This window comes from Aulonocara stuartgranti (genome assembly GCF_965226115.1).
Source record: "Aulonocara stuartgranti genome assembly, chromosome: 2".
Taxonomy (NCBI): Eukaryota; Metazoa; Chordata; class Actinopteri; order Cichliformes; family Cichlidae; genus Aulonocara; species Aulonocara stuartgranti.
Genome location: NC_138940.1, coordinates 32,518,470 through 32,539,847, shown reverse-complemented (window position 1 = coordinate 32,539,847; position 21,378 = coordinate 32,518,470). Strand labels below are relative to the sequence as shown.

The following is a 21,378-nucleotide window of genomic DNA, read 5'->3' as shown; positions in this document are numbered from 1 at the left end:
TAGTCTGGCAGAAACACTTATAAATGCAGCGCAGCATGACTAGCATAAAAAAGAACTCCTGTTGCATGTTTTTGTGTCCTATCAAGGTATATGTCATATTTGAACATGATTACTGCTGAGAGAAACTTCAGCCCTGCAGGTGATGTGTTTCATACTAGAAGAGAAGGAAGGGAAGTGGGCAGCCCACTTTATTCACATATTTTTTTCTTTTGGCTCAAATTAAATCACATACAGAATTTGAAATAATGAAAAAAAAAAGAATACATGAAGTGAAAATGAGTTTATTAGTTATCAACCTGTGGACCAACCTCCTACACACAACTGCAACAAAACACATCTGAGCTGCACCATATCACAGTCTGCTGCACTCAGTGAGGGACTGCAGCGTGGGAGACTTTCCTGGACATGGCACCATGTTGGAGCTTCGTCTCCCCTCGGTTTGAACTCCTACGCTCATCGCCGAGCTCAGGCGGGAGTACAGCGCAGGTGTGTGCTTGTGTGCGGGTGTGTAGCGACCTCTAAACCAAAGTAAAAAGACACAGTGTGTGTGTCAGTTATGTCGGTGTGTGTGTGTGTGTGGAGCGTGTGTTTCCCTGTGCTTTTAACAGTGCGATATTGTCTCTTATCACACTCTGGCTGTAAATCAGTAGTAGTGGTGATGTCGGGTTGGGGCAGCTGTCGCGGCTCAAGTCAAGATGAAGGAAAGGATTGAAGAGAGGAAGATAGAGAGGAGGGGGGTATGGGTAAAAGGAGGCGGGAGTTGAGGGGAGCTGCTGTCCGTGGGCCGTGGCCTCAGTCTCAGCCTGTCCTCCTCTCAGTGCTGGATGCGCCTGATGGACTGGATCTGGGGGGTCTGACAGTGGGAGCCCCAGTTCCTCCAGTGCTGGTAGTCTCCACTGTGTCTCTCACACTCCATGATGTACTGCTGGCCTCTGTAGCCAGGGTACTGGTAGCAGACAAAGCTGTGGGACAGATGGAGAGGGCAGCAGAGTCAGTTTTCAGTAGCTGCTGTCAGAATTAGGATTTAGTAATGGGAATAATATGTGCTGATGATGGATTTTAATTATTTTAAGAGTACAGTTTTATAGGCAGATGATGTTTAATGGTCACAAAATAGGGACTGCGATGAATATTTGGTTAGGGGTACCATCCCCATTTTCGTTTTTAGGGTGATACTTACGCGCCACACTGCACGTGCATGGAGCCGACTTCAGGCATCATCCATCCCATGGCCTGCAGAGAAGGGTAGTCATCACAGATCTCCACGCTGCGACCCAAGAAGTTCTCCTTCTCAAAAATGAGCATGCGACTGCTCTGGTGGGACTGAACAGGACAGAAAAATCCAAGAGTTAGGTTTGAGATTTCAGGGTTCAAAAGGAGGATGTGGTTGGACCCTGAGAGAGTCGGGGTGTACTCACGGCGCAATAGATGGGGCGCAGAGACATGAGGCGCTCCACGTGGTAGGAGATGGAGCCGCTGTAAGCGTCCCAGTGGGGGTACTCTCCTCTCTCCATGATGAACTGCTGGCCCTGGAAGTCGTGGTGCTCGAAACCCACCCAGCTTCACAGAAGAGACACAGAGAGGCTGGTTTACATGATGCTCCCTTTAAGAGTTGGTCTGTAATGTAGGTTTTTGTACCGCTGATAAAATCTCGGCTCTTCTTTTCGTCTCCAAAGTGAGATTTACAGTAAAGAAACAACCTTTTTTTCAACTGCAGGTGAGCTACAATTAAAAAAAAAACCCACATCTTTGTATTCTTTTTACAAGAATTTTTAGTGTTTTTTTTAGTGTTTGGAATAGATGTGATCAAAAGAGGATTAAGTCTATATATATTTCTTTAACTCTGTGCTGGTCCACTGGGTTTTGTTTTCATCTATTTGTTATTAGTAACAAAGAGAGTTTTGAGACTTACGCTCCGCTCTCCACCCTGATGGAGCGGATGTTGTCCAGTCCGCACTCCTGGATGTTGCAGCACTCGGAGGTGAACTCCAGGCACTTGCCCTGGAAGTGCTCCTGCTCAAACACGGTCACCTGTGGAGACAGATCAAAGTGGGGAGGAGTTTAGATACTGCTGCTCCAAAGGCTATAATAAAACATTTCATATACACCTCCTCACGAGCATTTGTTTACCTTGAAGAAAGGAGCCATGCCCATTCCTGAGGTAACCAGGGGCTGGATCATTGGGGACCTTGTAGTTCTGTACATCTTTACTCCTGGATGTGTGGATGTAAAGTAAAGAACAGGAAGTTTTTGGTGAAACAGTGTCAGAGATAGTAATAATTAAAAATAATAATTTAGATAAAATAACCGGACAAAAACACGCTGGTGTTCGCGCTCACAGTAACTCCACCTCAAACTCCACCTTCTGCATCGTTTATGCTGCACAGCTACGACATTTGAAGGGTGGTCTGGCCATGAACAGCTAATTCACACTTTTAAAGCAAATATATATATATTTTTTACAATCTGACTGACAGCAACAGAAGTGTTTCACAGGTGTCACAAAGTGCTTTTGGATTTCAGTTTCTGTGTGAAAGCACCACCTGTCTGTCGGACCCTGAGCTGAGCTGAAAGCAGAGATGCAGCCTTACCTAGAATGGCACTTTATTGGAAGAGCTCGGGAGTGGTACGCGCCTACCGCCTGCCTCGCGTAGAGCTTTCAGAGAACCTGGCGCTTCAGTTTTATATCGACGGTCGGGGAGCGCGCCTACTTCTGCGCGTTCGCGCGTACGCTTCGGACCATGCAAGCTCTCCGTTTTGACACAGTAACCATGCGCGCGCCGCCGGAGCTGCTGTGTGGCCTCTGGACGCTGTTGTCCCCCTCCAGCGTCTAGCTCAGCAGATCCTAAAGTGCTGCCGAGGCTCGGAAACAAAAGCCTCTCCAGTATGTTCGGACCCCGGTCAGCAGTCCAGCGCGTGCCCCGCGCACAAAGGGTCGGAATCGGGGCGGAAAATGTGGGGATTAACGGCGCGGCAGAGAGCCACGCATAAAGTTTTAACTGGGTCGATGTGAACGAATGTACAGAAATGGAAGGTTTACGTTTTCTCTTGTTTAATTAGTAGCATCTAATTGAAGCTGCTTAACCATAATGATCAGGAAGTTTGACCTAAATTACCAGTCAGACAGACAAGTAAAACACAGTGTAACTGGTACCTTCCAGTTACATCCCAGTTTAAACACCTATTCATTCAAAGTCAGGCTAGATTGTGCAGCCTGTTGTTATGTTGCCAGTTGTTGTCTGTGGGACATGAAAAGGTTGTATACATCATACAGTAATTAACCTTTAAAAAGCATAAATACACATCTGACACTTTATTTAAAGGGTTATGGTTTTATAGTTTTCAGTCAGGGTTATAAAACAGCTTACACATTTTTACTCTTCATACATTCTGTTCCTACAGTCTGGGGAACTTGGTTTTATTTTAAATCACGCATTCAAGGGGAGACAGAAGACTAAACTGTCTGAAATCTAAACCTGACTACTTTTTAATTGGCCAGTCTGTGCTCCAGCTGGTGTCTGTCCTCCTCTGTCTCTGCCCATCCCCATCACCCTTGGTCCGTCCCTCTCTGATGATGCGGGGTTTCTTTTGTCTCTTGTCTCTGACCTCAGCGAGTTTGTTTCTCTTCCCATAATCCCTCTCCTATGTGCGCCAGCGTATAAAAGCGAGGGGCGCACTCCGAGCCACACACACTCTGAGTGAGGCTCGGCACAGGCATCGCACACACAGGTAAGGTACACGCTCACACGCCAGCAGGAGGTCCAGCAGCAAGCGGAAAGGGCATAGATTAGGTTTAAGCTTTCCTTTACCTTTAATTCATTTGAGTTCCTCAACAATCTCGTGGCAATACGAAAGGCTGCACTTATCACACGAATAAACAATCTCTCCCTATTTCTTCCGTTTCTCTTTCCACTCAGTAATCATGTCCAGCGGAGATAAATCCAAGACTTCCTCCCAGACTGACGGAAAGGCTGCCCAGAGCAAGAAGTCTGAGATGGGAATGATGTCCTACAAGGTGGGTGGTTCTCTCCTGTTTCAGATACAGATAACAGTGGCTACGCTGAAAAAATTCACATCACAGACCCTTACTGATGTTGTTCTGACGTATTACTTTCCTCCAGATGTACGTGTTCGACCAGGAGAACTTCCAGGGTCGCATGATCGAAATCAGCAATGAGTGCATGAATGTGTGTGAGATGGGCATGGACCGCGTGCGCTCCCTGCGTGTTGAATGTGGACCGTAAGTGTCAAATGAAATACACTTGTGTTTGTGCATCTAAGATTTAGATTGGTTGCTTCATGACGCTTCCTCGTCCGCAGCTTCGTGGGCTTCGAGCAGATGAACTTCTGCGGTGAGATGTACATCCTGGAGAAGGGAGAGTATCCCCGCTGGGACTCCTGGAGCAACTGCCAGAAGAACGATTACCTGCTGTCCTTCAGGCCCGTCAGAATGGTAAAAATCTTCTATTTCTTTAAAACGTCACTTTTTTTCCTCTTTAGACTCCCCTCTAAATAAAACCTCTGTCTCCCTCTATTTTCCCATGTGCCAGGACCCCGAGAAGCACAAGATCTGCCTGTATGAGGTTGGAGAGTTCAAGGGCCGCAAGATGGAGATCATGGACGATGACGTCCCCAGCCTGTTCTCCTATGGCTTCACCGACAGAGTGGGCAGCATCATTGTCAGCTGTGGAACGTGAGTGTCAACCATCAGTGGAGCTTAAATACCAAATTTAAAGGCCATAAAAACAAATAAATCGACATGTTTCATCTTTTTTTCCCAGCTTTGTGGGATACCAGTTCCCTGGATACCGTGGCAGCCAGTACCTGCTGGAGAAGGGCGAATACAGGCACTTCAATGAATATGGCGCCCGCCATCCTCAGTTCCAGTCTGTGAGGCGTATCCGTGACATGCAGTGGCACCAACAGGGCTGCTACACCATGGCCAGCAAGTGAGGCTCAGGGAAGGAGAGAAAGAGAAAAAGCGGAGGTGAGGGAGAGGGGCGGAGGAAGCGGGAAAGGGGGAGAGACGTCTGAGGCCTTTACCTTAGTACCTTAAGAAGGTCTTTGATCTAATGCAGTGAGGGGAAGGGTGAGGATCTATGTCTGCCCCTGACTGGAGAAAACACCTCAGTGGAAGGGCCAGCTGGACCACAAAACCATCAGACCACCCTCCATTCCTCTCTGTTTCTACTTTTCTCTTTCTCCCCTGTGGGCTGAGCTTTGCTTTCCTCCCTTTTCTTCTTTTATTTTTATTTTTAGTCCCTCGCTTCATTCCCCTCCACAGACCTCTGAGACACAGTAGAGGGAACGGAGTGTCTCTTACTGTTTTACATACACAATTCTCAGCTCAGGGTATGATGCACCATGGGAAACTGAGTCCTTAGAGCCCCCTGCTCCCTCGTCTTCCTGCCCCTGTGCATTGCACACCCTCTCTGCTGTACAGAATCCTGGCCAAGTTTTCAATAAAAAGGAAAATCTTGATTTCAAAGACGTCGTTGTTGTTACTTATTACATAGAAATCACTTAAATTAATATAAATCAATAACACATCATTTAAAAAATGGATAAAAATGTGGACAGCCGGACACTAAAAATATTTTTTTTTCTTTATTTTAATAATGCGAGCCAGTGTTTCTTCTGTGCGATCACAGTTTTCAGTGTCAACATATGGTTGTTAAAAATTCATTGAATAAACACTGATGTTGTTTCTGGTTTGGGTTTGTTAAACCTTTGCATACTCAGCTTTAAAAACCTCCCAGTGGCACAATGCTTTGTGTTGCATAGAAAAAGAGTCAGTTGGGAAGCAGAGCAGTTTCAGACATGTGATTCTGATCATGTGACTGCTGCATTGTGCACAGGCTCTGCATAACAAGAGGTCCCATCGAAATTTCTGTTTTGAATTGAACATAAAACACAAACTCATTTCCTTTAAACTTCTTTTATATATTGTAAAACCCCCCAAACCAAAACATCTTAATAGCGATGAATCTACCAGAGTTATCACAGTTTTTTATTTTCTAGTTTTGTATTTTCTACGTAGTTATTAATTTTATTTCGTTTTGAGTTTTTGTTTTTAACTCAGTTTCTAGATTGGATTTTCTTGTTTTGGTTTATTTTTTATTGAAAATGCTTAGTTTTAATTGTTTTTTTAATTGTTTATTTAGTATTTTCAGCATTAATTTTAGTCTTTTTAGTTGCAGGGCATATGTCAGAGGCAGGATTCAGGAAAAAGACCAAAGGTATTACAATAAAAATGCAGAACTTTTTGAAAGCAGTTTAGTAGACCTCCGGAGTCTCAATAAATGCGTCCATCAGTGACTAAGAAATACTGAAACTAAGGATCGTTTCTCTATTTTAACTAAATTTTAGCTTTTCAAGTTAACAAAAGTGTTTTAGTTAGTTTTAATTTTTCCCCAAATTTTTATATTTATTCATATTTTAATTAAAATAAATGTTTTTTTCTACATCTAGTTTTAGTTTTTAGTTAATTCTAACCTCGCCAAGCATAAAATTCAATAAAAAATTTAAATGTTGAAATTAAAATATAATGTTTAACTGCTTTTAGTTCAAATATTGAACTAGCCAATCACATGGCAGCAACTTAATGTATTTATGCCCGTAGACATGGTCAGGACGATGTGCTGAAGTTTAAACCGAGCATCAGAATGAGGATGAAAGCTGATTTAAGTGACTTTGAATGTGGCACGGTTGTTGGTTGTTGGTGCCAGACGGGCTGATCTGAGTGTTTCAGAAACTGCTGATCTGCTGGGATTTTCCCACACAACCGTCTCTAGGGTTTACAGAAAATGCTTCAAAGAACAGGAAAGATCCAGGGAGCAGCAGTTCATTGGGAAAAAAAATCTCTTGTTGATGCCAGAGGTCAGAGGAGGCTGACCAGAGTGCTTCGGGTTAGAAGGAAAGACAACAGTAACTCGCTTAACCCTTGTGTTGTCCTCGGGATTCCCATATATTTGTTTGCCATTCGCCTACGGGTCATTTTTGACCTGAGGACAACAAAAGAGCATATCCGGGCAATCAGCCATCAGCAACAGAAGACCACACCAGGTGCCACACCAGTCAGCTGTGTGATGAGTCTACTGAAACATTTGAATGTTCAGAATTTGGCATAAACAACATGTAATAGCTGCCATCAGCCGCAATCCAAATGCTTTACAGCACGGCAGATTTTAGAGCTCAGTGTATCTTTGTTTATTACCTTAATTTCCTTAAAGATTGGTTATGTAGATTACTAATGAATACAAATATAGAAAAGTTGATCAGTTTAAAAATATATTATATCCATGTCATCCTCCTTATGTGTAGCAGTTGGTCCTTCTAGTACTTCATTGTCCATCAAACTAGTCTGGGTCTTTAATTATGTATCAGGTCATAATAATTGAACAATTTGTCCATTTTATATATGTTTTATTAATTAAAAACAGGTCTATGATTTTACAAACAAGCTTTTACACTCGAAGAACAAACACTCATATAAAAATACATCTAAAAAACTGAAAATGGTAAATGTGAAGCTGCTGATATGTTTGACATATTTATCTACTGTACATATTACACCTTTAAATTCGTACATGTGCAGTCTTTGTTAGCTACAACAGTTTTTTTGTTTCATTACTTTTTAATACAAAAATATAATTTGAGATGCATGCTCTTAAGAGCAAATGAAGGATGTCCACTACAGAGTAGTGTGATGCTTAGCCAGCAGTTGCGTAATGTCTGTCTGACACGTGGACTGGTCAGCGGGACATCATTCGCACAAACTCTGAAAGAGACGAGAAAAGAAGTGAGAGAGAAACAGAGGAGGATAAACACGATCAGTCAACTGATCCCATCAAGGCCTTCCCAAACCTTCAAAGTCCACCAGGCCATCTCCGTTCAGGTCAGCGTCTTTGAGGATCTCGTTGATCTCTCTGTTAGTCACTTGTTCTCCCATCAGCTTCTTCATGGCCTCACGCAGCTCCATTAAACTGATCTGGCCATCACCATTAGAGTCAAACTGGATACAGACAGAAAGAAACAGTCCTTTTAAGCACAATTATGAATATTCTTCAATTATTTACTTATTATATTTATTGTGTTTTGCTCATGCATTTGTGACTTTAATTACACAAAATATTAAAGTTTTATAATCTAGGAAATCTTCATTTTTAACAGAAATATTCCTCATGCATTGTTGTAGGTTTGTCGGCCACTAACATGATGAGAAAACTGCCCTGAAAGGTCAAATGACAACTAAAAACAGTGAAGGTTTCTTTCCTCTCAGACGTTTGTTTTGCACTTACTGTGTTTCTTTTTGGATTCATTTGCTGTAGCCTAACCTTCATAGCTCTCATTTCTTTATATGTGAATATATTTTAGTATTTCGGACCTGTTTGGCCTTCTATAGCAGGAAAAATGAAGGTGTCATTAAACACAGATGTGTTTGTTTTTGTTGGTTTGTGTTGTGTATCTGTATGTTTTTGCTTATTGTTTTATGTTTTATGTGACCTGCCCTGGGACATAAGGTGACGTTTAATATTTTTGCTATGAACTAACATGCTGACATCTAACGTATCTGGTAAATTGATGCACATTAACATACAGTATACTATTCAAAGGTAAAAATGAAGTGGCTCTGTTTGCTATTCCAGTGAGTGAGCATGCACAATGCCAGGATCCTGAAACGGTCTAACCTGAGTGAATCCAGCCATCATTAAACTATGCATACCTGTGATTTTTCTGCTATGAAATGTCACAATATCTGCTGTGAAAAAAGCCTACCTCCCACTTATGGTTACAAAGATCGGCCTGTCTATTTGAACCCATAATGAAGGTCTGCAAAGGAGAAATGAGCTTGACTTGTTCCATAAACAAACTGCACAGTAATAAATGATTATTTTTATCCAAGTTTCATTCCAGAAACTCCTGCGTGCTTCTATTTCTTCTTTTATATTTGAAGGGTTATGCTTAGTCTTATTTGTTTATCGTTCCCAATGGATTCTGATTTACAGGCCTCCCCCACAACTGATATTTTCATAGCAGCAAAGTCACATGCTACAATCCAATGCTGCTGTTAATAAAGTCACTACAATTAAATTTATGTTTAGGTCTTTATGTTGTAAATGACAGCATGTCTCTTGACCTCTTTGAATGCGTCTCGCAATTCTTTGACTCCGATCATGTCAGCTGTCTCTGCCAGCATCTTGGGTCCCATCAGCTCTACAAAGTCCTCAAAGTCCACTTTACCGCCACCTGAAACACAAACACACACACACACACACACACACACACACACACACACACACACACACACACGGTTGCCATCTATTTCCACTCTGTTCTGCTGTCTCGTGTATTTTAGGCTGTTGCTGCACTCACAGATCTGCTGGCTCAGTTCAATGAGCTCCATCTCTGTGGGCATGTATCCCATAGTCCTCATACACTCGCCCAGGTCTTTGTGACTGATGTAGCCATCTTTATTCTTATCAAACTCCACAAATGCCTCACGGAGCTCTGGTAAGACACACACACACACACACAAACACGCAAAACACGTGTTATTACTGGTAAGGCGGGTATCATATCAAATGCATGTACAGCTAAAAAAAGCGGATAAATCACCTCACCTTCGATCTCCTCTGGCCGCAGCTCTCTGTCCTGCCGTGGGGAAAGTTTTCACATATTAGCTTCATGTTTCACACAGTTATAGATTTCCCCTCACCTTGCAAACATTCATACTGAAAATATTCACAATGTTTGTTTGGCAATAAGACAATAAAAAGTAAACGCAGGCATTGAGGAGCACAATCTAAGCACACAGACATACAGCTTGTGTCACTTAACACGTGATGCTAGACAGAGCACAGATGAAAAACAGAAGCACCAAGTGAAACAAAACAGAAAAGATGAATAATGAGAGGAAATGTTAAATATTTTTTGTTATGTATAATTAGCGTCTTGACGTCTGGCCAATGTTTTTGGACAAAGATTCATTTTTTGAGAACTATGAATCACAATGATATTTATGTTCTTTTAACTCCAGGGTGTTGCACATCAATGAAATGCTGAAAATGATCCCTAAGCTGCATTAGATAGAAAGCTCCAGGGCATCTACATGGATTAAACCGTATATCTGATTATTGTATGCAGGGATTCCTGCACCATAGATTACAGTGAGTACCCAGATTACTTTTTGGAGGATGCCAGGCTGCAAACATCTAGAGACTAGGACATGTCAGAGGTTTAGTTTTAGGAATATGTCCACTGTCCGGATGTATGTGTCCGTACACTAAATATATACATTACTCAAGCTTGTGTGTGTAACCCGAATTATTATTTGATTGCATTTGTTTTGATCAAATTCTCATTTTCACACAGTAAAAGAAATCCTGACAATAAAAGTAGAGCAAAGCAACGTTGTGGCTAGCATTCCTTCCAGCAAGAATCCCCAAGCGTTCCCAGAAGTGTTGCACTTCCACTTTGATGTGAAGTTTTCTATTCCAGTTGCCCCTGTTTGGGCAGTCTATTATTTCTCCTAATCCAATTAAAAAAACATCCACTAAAAAGGTTTAGACCATTATTTTATTTTATTTTTGTCTTCACCTATATGAAGTGAAGCAAAGGCCACAGGTCATCAGTGTGATTGTTTCACAGTTCACACAAAGGCCTGCATCCTTTCTTTACCAAGGGCACGTACAAGCTCCACAAGGCCAGTCAATGATTTTCCAATGATCTCTCAGTGATTGACCCCTTTAAGCTTGCCCGTTGCCTGGGGATTTTAATTGTCTGACCCGAGCCACTAATGCAGGGGGGGATGACACAGCTGGTAAAGAGCAGGAGGGTCAGCCACGATGTGGGGATGAAAATGAATCGACACAAGTGGAAAAAGTTGCACTTTGGCTGTGGTAGGACACAGTGTGCACACTTCTGTGACTTCCTGTTACATACGAGCGTCCTAGCAAAGCCCTGTTTAAGGAAGATGCAGGCCGGGCCCACGATGTTGTGCAGCATGTTGCAGTTCTTCACCAGCGCACCGAGGGACTCCTTGAACGGTTTATCCTCTACATCCAAATCCTCATCTCCCTCCAGCTGCTGGCTCATTGCCCTCACCTTACGATGGAAGCGCCAGTGTATCACCCGCTTTGGAAGCAGATCAGGGTGTTAAACCACCAAACTTACTGTCCGTCACACCAAATGTGCGACTGATCAAGCAAGTCAATATCTTTTCAGAGGCAAAGTAAGACCCCTGCTTTTCTACAGTCAAACGTTGGAAAGGCAATAAGCCAGAACTATAGGATAGATACAGCTGCTCATTATTGCAGGAGGCCCTCATCAGCCTCAGTCCTCACTGTGAGAAACCAGTTTGATTTGAAAATAATCTATAAGTCTCAATCCTGCTGCTGCAGCTTCAAGCTGCTGAAACTAGCTGATGTGAGTTTGCTAATTCTCTAGTGTAAAGACTGACAGCTTAACTACACGTCAGTAAGTAACACGGCTACAATAGTAGGAAGCAGTGAACATTACAAGTAACAGTAAAAAAAAGCTAAATAAATAAATATGGCAATCATGGATCTAAAATCACTATTAAAATAAATGCAAGCATTGATAAGCTCATCATATATATATATATATATATATATATATATATATATATATATATATATATATATATATATATATATATATATATGGATTTTGTATTTATTTATCCTTTAAAATGCATAAATAATCTTGAAAAAAGTATGACAAATTAATTTTAATTATTAAATGGAGGATAATTAAAAAATAAGGAATAAATGAACAAAAACTTATTTTCTAAAACAAGTGTGGACAGTAAATAAAAAGGACAAATAAATACAGATCCAAATACAAAGAATATACATTTTTGTAAAATTAATTTATATGTTTTAAAATTTTAATCTAGTCTTACTTTAATCTATTATTTTGATCTCTTTAATTTGCACGTTTCGATTTTCTGCACACAAACAGTGTGTCCTTAAATAGCACTTTAAGTGATGCAGTCTGTATACTAAGCTTTCCTGTAACTACCATAAAAGGAAACAGTTTCACTGGTGGAAAAAAAAAGGAAAGCGTTAGAATTTCGACAATATATTTTTTCCTGTTTTCTTAATTTACATGCAATCGTTAAAATGATACAGTGAGACAACATCCAAAGAAAGCTGCGGTTGTCACGGAGGCAAAAAGCTTCAGTCAGCGAGTGCAAGCAAGAGGATTAAGCTGCAGTGAGTTCGAATCTAACAAAGAGGAGATAAAGTACACTTACCTTCTTCATTTTATCGTTCAGAGATGGTTTGTTCCCCATTACCAGACCTCCCCTGTCACTTTTCTATGTTCCTATTTCCCTGCGCTCTTCTTCTGTGGACTTCTAAAGTCAAGTTCAAGCTCACAAGCTAAAAAATCCCTCTGAGTTTCCCATTCTGGTTAATAGTCATCATATTGGATAAAACAGAGATGGAAAAAGAGGAACGGCCCTCATCCATTCATGGTCATCTCCACTGACCCAAACCAAACTGAACACGTTACCAAATGATCTTCCCAAAACAAAAACAAACTGGATGACTGAGCAGAAGTGGAGCGCACTGAACACAGCTCGCTTATGTGTCACTCCACAGAAACAGCATCACTCTCGGCTCTTCACGCGGTGCTTTTAATCCCCCCCTCATTCCTCTCTGTCACTCGGTCTTCCCTCCCCCCTTTCTCTCTCTCTGTCTCATGTCAACATGTTGCACGAGCATTCAAATGACTTCATCTACAGTGTGAAGAGTTTTAAAGGGAGAATTAAGAGGACACGAACGGAGCGGGATTAATCCATGCCCTTTCAGATTAAAGAGGAAAGGGTGATAGAGAGAGAAAAAAGGGAAGAGAATACATTAAAGACATTCAAAGGAAGAAACGGAAACAGACATACTTTTCTCATGTGGATAAACAAGAATCTAAATATTTTAACTTGGCCTGGAAATAGAGCATGCACTATTTGAAACCATAAATATTAAAAACAAGATATAAAACAAATTCTTGGCTAAAGATGAATATCAGAGGTGAAGAACACCAGAGGGTTTTATTACTTTAGATGTCTTAAGGCTTGGACTTTTTGTGGATTACATATCACTGCATGTGTGCACTATGTGGTATTAAAGAACACATGATGTAAAATGAATGTAAATATGATGATGTTTGTCACATCAGGTTGACCTCTTGTTGCCAGTAGGAGTGCTATAGCTGTTACCTAATATCAACGTCAGGCTGGGACAAACTGGACAGTGTACGCTCACTGGCCTCTTTATTAGGCACACGGTTTCAGCTTCTCATTAACACAACATTTAATCAGCCAATCACATGGCATCAACTCAATAGGTTTAGGCATGCAGAGATGGTCGAGGCGACCTGATGAAATTCAAACTGAGCATTGGAATGAGGAAGAAAGGTGATGTTAGTGACTTGGAATGTGGTATGGTTGTTGGTGCTGACGTATTGGGGTTTTTGGATTTTCCCACACAACCATTTCTAGAGTTTACAGAGAATGATCCAACAAAGAGAAAATATCCAGCGAGTTCAGTGCTCTGGGGCAAATTGCCTTGTTGATGTAATACCCACTCGTCATTTCTTGAATGTGGCAGAGTTCACTATACTTAAATGACCTCCACAGTCACCGGATAAAACAATGTATGTCAAACATGTGGCATTCAACACATGCAATAAATGCAAAAGGTGCTTCTATATGATGTTCTTCTTTTGGCTTCTCCCTTTAGGCATCACCACAGTGGATCATCTGCCTCCATCTCACTCTGTCCCTAGCATCCTCCTCTATCTCACCAACCCTCTGCATGTCCTCTGCATTTTATTTACAACAATAAAAGAATCTTTCTTTATTACATTTGTTGTTATTTATTATTATTTTATATTTATGATTTATTTATGATGTTTTAGAGTGTGATCCCCTTCTATCAGTGGTCATTTGTACATGTAGCATGAGGGCTAATGCAAAACATAACATGTACGTTTTCATTGCTTTGTCATGTATGTTTAAAACATGTCCAAGCTATTAAGGGTCCCTGTGACACTCAGTTCATGGGCCCCAAAGATCACAAAAATGGGTACAAAGTGTACAAAGTGTACCAAATGTAAAACGTGAAAGTGAAAAAATGAAACCTGCTAAAGTAACAAAAGAAAAACTGAGTGTTTGCGTTTTTGAAAAATATAAGAAGTTGACTTAGCTGTGATTTGTGAAGTATTTTCCAACAAGTATTAGATGTGTTTTTCAATTATGTGGTAATTAAATTAGAAACCAATGGAAAAATACAACAAGTGAGCTGTAATGCTTCACAAAATGACAGCTTATGCAACTCACAGTGAGACCCTGGTGGCGTTCAAGTGCGTCAGCTCACGTCGAACTGAAAAGCACAATGAACTTCAATTTGAACTTCAGCTCTTACATCCATGGACTACTTTGGCTGAGCTGTCAGTTATAATGGCATAAAGTTAAAATCTCAAGTGGAGGTTATGAGAGCAATGCTAAGTGGTCATCTGAGCTTTTACAAAGCATCTGCCGGCAAATCTCTCCAAAAGCAGATTTGGCATGCTGCTTACTACAGTGCATCCATACGGCTCGTGTGTGTGTGCGTCTGTGTGTGTCACTCATCTTTCTGTTTAGTCACATTGTGGGGACTCTTTTAATTTTAGATTTTAGGGTGACGACTAAGGATCAGGAAAAAGAGATTCATAGGGTGTGTGTGTGTGTGTGTGTGTGTGTGTGTAAAACACTGCAGGAGGTAGATTTAACTCATCCAGTTTTGGCTCTTGCTGTTCATTCTCCAAATTTGTCTCTCTTGTACTTTTCCGTACTAAATCATACACCCAGTTAGCAGTTTATTATTAGCTATTAGTTGCCCTAATTGATACATACAGTGTGGGGTGGAGAAAATTATAGAAACAGCAGTGGATACATCTACAAGCGTACAGTTGAATGAAATACTACTCTCAGTCAGCAACAAGAAAACATGAACATAGAACACTAGAGCACAATCAGTGTGTGCAGAGAGAGTTCTTAAACTCATTAGCTAAAACTAATGGCAACTCTGCATGCATGCGTTGTCTATTGCAATAAGCTCCAGTGACCACTAGAGGCCACCTTAGGACCGGTCTAACATCAGTATCACTTGCCAGCTGCAGCAGTGGATGTCTGGGAGAGTACCAACTTTTTATTTGCTTGTTTATTTTTTAGGAGATACTTTAGGCAGATTAAGCAGTCATATATTAGAAATGGAAATCTAGATTTCTAGTTTTCCTTTTTTTTCTGCAATAAGACTCTTATTGTGATTGATAAACACGGAATGCCAACACTGGAATTAACGAGTTTGCAGCTTAAGAACGCTTTTGTGGCATGAAGATAGATCACTTCTCTCAAAGAGCTTTCATGTGATTTGATAGAAACAGATTATTTTATTTTACAAAGGTACATGAGGGAGTCACTACAGGAGATGTTTGGGATGTAAAGCTTTTCATCAAAGTGGTGGTCACATGAAAACTGTTTAACACAGTTGCGTGTTTTATACACGTTTCTGTGCAGTGGTTCTTATAATATATAATACATCTTAAAAAAACACACCAGTTGTTCTGGGTTCTACAGGGAAAAAACAACAAAAAAGGGAGTTTTTCTTCCCACTTTAGCTAAGTGTTTGCTTAAAGGAGGTCGTCTGATTGTTGTTGTTTTTTTTAATCGATTATAGGGTCTTTTCCTTTATAATATAATGCACCTTTAGGTGGTTGTTGTTGTGATTTGGCTCCTTAATAAGTCAAAATAATAAAATGTGACAAAAATATTAGACGTCATTTATTTTTTAATTGAAAGATCCAGTTTTACACATCTGTGAGGACATGTGGACAGTCAGTATCAGAAGTCTGATAAACACATATCATGTTCTTCATTTACCTCATTCAACTGTGCAAAGATCTACTGAGTTTTAATTAAATAAATATGCAGAAATATTCAAACTTTTAAAGGGTTCACTAACTTTCAAGCACTGCTGCAACTCCTCTAACTGGAGCCCAAGCATCACTTTATAGTGCAGATGTGCTGTGATTTTTCTTGCAGAGCTTTCAGTGCAAGACTTTCTGTATTTTTGATTTGTACCTACAAATCAAAATTAATTTGCAATCAATTAATAATTAACTGTCATTTCTAAGTTTTACATTTTTAGCTGTCTGAGATGGAAAACATATTTCCGAAAGTACCAACCTTGTACAGACTATTAGTATTAGTACAAATTAGTACAAACCTTGAGTAGAGTATATACAATTCAACCTTCAAACTTACATACATTCATTTAATAGATAAATATGAGTATCAGCTTTTCAGCACATAATATTAGCAGATTAATCACTTCTTTCTGTGAGCTCCAGCATGATTCACTCTATTGGCTGCACATTGAAACAAAACTTAACACCAGTAATTGCAACTGAAGACACCATTAAATCTGATTAACTACCAGGTTGGGTCTCTCTTACTGATGGTTATAATTAATCACGTAAATGAGATGGTCTTGAGAAGTGGGCGCACACACACACACACACACACACACACACACACACACACACACACACACACACACACTGTTCCTGGGTCCTGAATACTCTTTAGTTGCTCTTCTCAGGACATCAGCGCTCAGCGACTGTCATGCTTGCAGTCTGTGGTTAATTTGAATGCACACACACTTTTAACTTAACACACCGTGCATATGTGCGTGTGTGCTGTGTGTATGATAGAGATGTGCCATACTCAGGTAACGTGACTCTGTCTTTTGTTTTGGACTCAACATACTCTTGATCTCTGATGTGAGTGTGATCTGGTGTCAGGTGTACATCAGCAGGTTTCCAGAAATGAGAGCTGTTGAGACACCGGGAAACACTAGAAGAGACAGAACAGACAGAAAGTGAAGAAAGGAGGGAAGGAAGAATGGATAGAAGGAAGGAAGGGATGAAAAAAGGAAGGAAGGAAGTATAGTTGTAGAGCTCCCTTAAGACTTAAGACTGTCTAAAATAGAGGCCAGTGCAGAAGTCTATTAAGCCTGCCTCATTTCTAATGGCCAGCAGAGGGAGACTGCTTTGGTTCCAAAATGAAGTCAACAGCATTGTAAGTTTAGACGATAAAACCTGCAGCTCGCTTGGTCTGTGCCCTCAGTGAAAACTTTCTGATGAGTTTATCATCTCACTTGGAAAGTTCAAGTGCATGATGTTTCTTATTAGAGCCAAAACATCAATGTCAATAAAGCGGTGTGTGCTCGTTGTCACAGAATGCCGTGTCCCTTCGTTTGTGATTCACCCTTCCCATGTGGCGGCTAGCTTTAAAAAAAGCTGACAGGATGATAATGATGAAGTCAAAGTTTCAAAAATGTGACTTCACTAACTATTACTATGGTGTAACCATCTTTTATATACAATTCATGCTTCAGACGCATTCATAGTGCAGGAAATGTTTGGTTTAAAGTGAGGATGCTGCACCGTGTGCACATGGTCCTCACTCGCTCACATGAAATCATTGGACTGTCACCTGCTTTGTTCTCACATGGGCTGGATTACATCACATGAACTTCATACTAGAACGCCGGCAGGTTAAACGTCAGTTAACGTTCAATTTGTGCTGCGCTGCATGCAGAGCAACTTTCTGCAACCATTTGCATATTTTAGGCATGCTTTTATAAGCAGATGCTTTCATGTATTGTTATCAAATTCATGTTGAACATATCGTCGTGTTGATGGATAGTTGTTATTCGGTTAGTGAGGGGGAAATTACTCTTACTTGGGGTTTGTTCACATAATTCATTTAGAAATTCAGTTTCTGACCAAGATCACATTCATGTGACCAAGGGCCCGATGGTGCACTCACTCACAGCTCTTAAAGCTGCTCCTTCAACACTGGTGTTAAAATTTCAGGTTATTTTATGTAAGCAAGTGTGATCTGAGGCTATATTACATATTGTTGCACTTGAGTACTCAAGCTTCTCTTCTCTCCGACTTTGCTGGCTGCTTTCTCCCACTCACTTGCTGCTCTCTCTTAATTTGGATCACTTGCATCACCACTGACATCACTTTTTTTTTTTTTTTTACATTGCTTTCCTGTTTCTAACCTCAGCCCCACTCATCGTCACCCTCCTCAGAGTTTGCTGACGCGATCAGGTGGACATGACTCTTTCTACATGTCAAGAAAAAAAGAAAATACTGACTGACTCACAAGCCATGCTTGAAATCAGCAGCAGGAAGCGGGTAGGGATTTAACTTCGGTGTAATCCCTTCTGATTTTATTTTCACACACAAACCGCTGTCTCACACCGCGAGCCCACGCGTCTGGCCCTCGGGTTACAGCGCTGTAATGGTGTGGCCTATCGTGCCGTGTCATGTGTCACCTCTTAGCATGTGATTGATGGGATGTGATGCAATATGGAGCTGATAGAATGGCTGCAGCGATAGGGTGTCCATCAGATCTCTGGCTGACTTTACTGGTATCTATTACGGATTACACTTTGGTAATGTTTCCCAAAGTAGAGCTTAAATCCTCTCAAACTCACGCTATCATCCTTCTACTCATTGCGCTTTGCAGCTCTGGCTTTTTCCACGAGGGTTAAACTACAAGGCAAAATGGTTAATGTTCACCTTGCCGTTGTGAATTTAGCTTTGTGTCTTTCTGAACTGCCAGATCAAAGAGAGCAGGGCTGCGAGAGAGACCGCTACTTTACAAAAGCTGGACCACAGCCACCCTTTAAATTTGAAGTGAAGGCTTAGGCTTAGGGTTTCTGTGAAGCCAGACATTCAATCAGCCAGAGAACTTGATGCACATGCACACACATTTATTCACTCACACACACTCTAACACACACACACACACACACGGTAACAAAAGTGTCAGACATACATACAAGAACGCACACATACACGTCCACTGCAGAGTATGAAACAGATGAGCTTCACACACATACACACTCCTACCTGTCCAAACACCGAGTCCACTATGGGCAGCAGGTCGACGGGCTCCTCTTCCTTCTCCTTGTCTCTCCTCCGCGGTCCCTCCATCAACTCCTCCAGCTGTTCCTCCAGCGCTTCGCTGTCCTCACCCGCCTCTGCTGCCGTCATCGGGGGTAATTTGGATTTTTGATTGCGAGCAGCAGCTTGAGCGTCTCCGCCACCCCCGCCCTGGTCGTTGGTTCGCTTCTTTTGCTTCTCCACCTTCTTCTTGATAGCAGCCTGCACCTGTGGGAAGGCAGGGGTGGAGGAGAGTAGAACAGTGCACTCAAACTTATATCAATATAAAGCATGACCGATACTACTGAGACTGTAGATGAAATACAGTGCCACAGCGCTCACTGCCTGAAACGTGAGATGTTTAGTTTATAACATTTGCTCTAGGAAGATGTGACATGAACATACTTTGTAAGGAAGATGCCAAAATAAGAACAATACACAACTTGCAGAAGTCGAAATGTTATGAAATGCATGCATTATAAAAATCTTTTTAAAAAGATCATTTTTAACCTATTACATAGAAATCCTTTAACCCATTTACAGTAATCCAGTTTGTTTTAAAACTTTAATAAGTTGTCACATATGGGTAACATGTGTTTTCCACAAGAAATCAACAGTTCATCTTTTGTATCAATGACTCTTATCATTCTTTCGGCAAAACAAAACTTCAGCATGCACAATATAAAATGTGATATAGGCACACAGCATGTAAGGATGCACACACACACACACATACACAGACACAATTATATATATATCTATCTGCACCCACTCACCTGTTTTGCGCTCCTCTCTGGTGGCGCGCTCATCGCTCCAGCGGCTCCCCCGGGTGCCGGCTCTCGAATGATCATGAACATCTCGGTGTCACGGGCTAACACACACACTCTCTCTCTTCGTCGCTCGCCCTCCCCCTCCCTCCCCCTCTCGCTTCCCTCTCCCCTGCTCTCCTCTCCTCTGCTCTAGCTCTTTATGTCTTAAGTGTAATAAAACTCCCCCTCCCACCACAAAAAAAAGTCAGCTTGGATCGATTTCTTTTCTTAAACTCTGAAAAATGTGTTAAAAATTCAGTCCCCTTCACGCAGTGATTGCAGCTGTCTCTTTGTCCCGGGAAACACAAAAGGAGTTAAAATGCTACGGCTCAAATGTTCTCCTGCTTCCTCCTTTCCTTCCAAGTATTTCCTCCAGTTCTTTTCCTCAGAGTTTCATCAAGCTTCTGTCCATCTCTCTCAGGTGAGGAGGTTTTTATCATCAGCTGCTGTCTTGGCTCCGGGATTGAGTTCCAGCACCTCTGCCCCCACTTGCTATCTCCAGATAATTTAGGTGACACTCTATACCTCCCGAACTTTAGCTCCCTCGCGTTTTCTACCTGTAGTGCGTTGACCTCTCTCTCTCCTTCTCTTCCTCCCCTTTTTCCACCTTTTCCCCTTCATCACAGGTAAACTTCCCTCCTCTCTGCCGGGTTCTCTACCTCAAATACAGGCTTTATAAAAACCTGCCTTTCCTTCCCTATAATTCCCGTAATCTCGTTATTCTCTCGTGTTTTCCCGGTCGTTTACACTCATCTTTTCCCATCTTATCTCAATCTTTTTCCCAGAATCCTTCTTCCCCCCATCTTTTTCTCTTTCTTATCACCATCATTTCCCCCTGACAATAATCCTCGTCGCTCCCTGTGCTTCTCCTTCTTCTCGTCTCTTTCTCCCAATCTATCTGCCCTCAATCCCCTTGTCACATTTGAAGCCTTTGTTGTAAAACAAATTGGATGTTTTTCTGCAGTGCCCAGGTCAGCTATTCATTTAGAAACAGTGAGAGATAGAAAGAGATGAAGAGTTGCAAAAAAACAAACAAACAAAAAACCAACCTCAGCAGCCATACGATGATGAAAGGCTTTCAGTGAGCAATAACACATCACCTCAGGGAAACCTGCACGCATAATCTCATCCACCAAGCATGGCTGAGCCCACACACGTGCATGCACAGGTGAACATGTAACCACTGACCCCTATTTTTAGACACGAATGTTCTCATAAGCATGTAATGTTGTGCTTTTCAGCTCGCTAGAAACAACTCCATAGCCTTTTGGTGTTCTAAAGCAACTAATTCCACTAAAAGCATCATCTTTCTATAAATAAAACCCATCAATCAACCCCGTCCATTTCACTAGCAGCTTTGAGCTGATGATGCATCTCACTCCCCCCCCCCCCCCCCCCCCCCCTCATTTTGTTCCTAACTGCCTCCCCTGAAAGCTCCCTCCATCGCCGCTCTGCCCCTCGCATCTCCAGTTAAGCTCCGATAGTGTGCGTTCTCCAGACGCGCTGATAATGTATAGCTTCACTTCTCTCCAGTTCCTAA

At 41.5% G+C, this 21,378-nt stretch overlaps 3 protein-coding genes across 6 annotated transcripts; 1 reads left to right on the top strand and 2 right to left on the bottom strand.

The window, feature by feature from the left end:
- Positions 1–285: 285 nt before the first annotated feature.
- cryba1l1 (crystallin, beta A1, like 1) lies at positions 286–2,674 on the bottom strand. Its single transcript, XM_082555459.1, has 6 exons — positions 2,592–2,674; positions 2,131–2,213; positions 1,913–2,031; positions 1,419–1,560; positions 1,181–1,323; positions 286–962 (listed from the first exon to the last, which is right to left on the bottom strand). The coding sequence occupies exons 2-6, from the start codon at positions 2,203–2,205 to the stop codon at positions 815–817; spliced, it is 627 nt and encodes a 208-aa protein (XP_082411585.1). The 5' UTR covers positions 2,206–2,213; positions 2,592–2,674; the 3' UTR covers positions 286–814.
- A 976-nt stretch (positions 2,675–3,650) lies between these two features.
- Positions 3,651–5,469, top strand: crybb1l1 (crystallin, beta B1, like 1). The gene is made up of 6 exons (XM_082555449.1): positions 3,651–3,729; positions 3,918–4,015; positions 4,122–4,240; positions 4,321–4,453; positions 4,551–4,693; positions 4,782–5,469. The coding sequence occupies exons 2-6, from the start codon at positions 3,923–3,925 to the stop codon at positions 4,951–4,953; spliced, it is 660 nt and encodes a 219-aa protein (XP_082411575.1). The 5' UTR covers positions 3,651–3,729; positions 3,918–3,922; the 3' UTR covers positions 4,954–5,469.
- A 1,946-nt stretch (positions 5,470–7,415) lies between these two features.
- cabp2b (calcium binding protein 2b) lies at positions 7,416–19,926 on the bottom strand. Of its 4 annotated transcripts, XM_082545074.1 has the most exons (8): positions 19,806–19,926; positions 18,997–19,257; positions 10,945–11,136; positions 9,624–9,654; positions 9,376–9,510; positions 9,140–9,249; positions 7,867–8,014; positions 7,416–7,780 (listed from the first exon to the last, which is right to left on the bottom strand). In XM_082545074.1, exons 1-8 carry the CDS (start codon positions 19,884–19,886, stop codon positions 7,755–7,757), a joined length of 984 nt encoding a protein of 327 aa, XP_082401200.1. In that variant the 5' UTR covers positions 19,887–19,926; the 3' UTR covers positions 7,416–7,754. The 4 variants fall into 4 exon arrangements, with proteins under 4 accessions (XP_082401200.1, XP_082401201.1, XP_082401202.1 ...); XM_082545075.1 differs by lacking the exon at positions 10,945–11,136; XM_082545076.1 differs by lacking the exons at positions 18,997–19,257; positions 19,806–19,926 and adding an exon at positions 12,281–15,469.
- Positions 19,927–21,378: the final 1,452 nt, after the last annotated feature.

Bases quoted from the DNA above. Each gene is read 5' to 3' on its own strand.
- cryba1l1 (XM_082555459.1), bottom strand. From the start codon at position 2,205: ATGTACAGAACTACAAGGTCCCCAATGATCCAGCCCCTGGTTACCTCA. The intron at 2,032-2,130 runs GTAAACAAATGC...CTGTCTCCACAG, and splicing joins GCATGGCTCCTTTCTTCAAG to GTGACCGTGTTTGAGCAGGA. The intron at 963-1,180 runs GTAAGTATCACC...TCTGTCCCACAG, and splicing joins ATGCACGTGCAGTGTGGCGC to CTTTGTCTGCTACCAGTACC.
- crybb1l1 (XM_082555449.1), top strand. From the start codon at position 3,923: ATGTCCAGCGGAGATAAATCCAAGACTTCCTCCCAGACTGACGGAAAG. The intron at 4,241-4,320 runs GTAAGTGTCAAA...CCTCGTCCGCAG, and splicing joins CTGCGTGTTGAATGTGGACC to CTTCGTGGGCTTCGAGCAGA. The intron at 4,694-4,781 runs GTGAGTGTCAAC...TTTTTTTCCCAG, and splicing joins ATCATTGTCAGCTGTGGAAC to CTTTGTGGGATACCAGTTCC.
- cabp2b (XM_082545074.1), bottom strand. From the start codon at position 19,886: ATGTTCATGATCATTCGAGAGCCGGCACCCGGGGGAGCCGCTGGAGCG. The intron at 11,137-18,996 runs GTAGGAGTGTGT...CTGCTTCCAAAG, and splicing joins TGGACTCGGTGTTTGGACAG to CGGGTGATACACTGGCGCTT. The intron at 8,015-9,139 runs GTCAAGAGACAT...GTCTGTATCCAG, and splicing joins TGCGAGACGCATTCAAAGAG to TTTGACTCTAATGGTGATGG.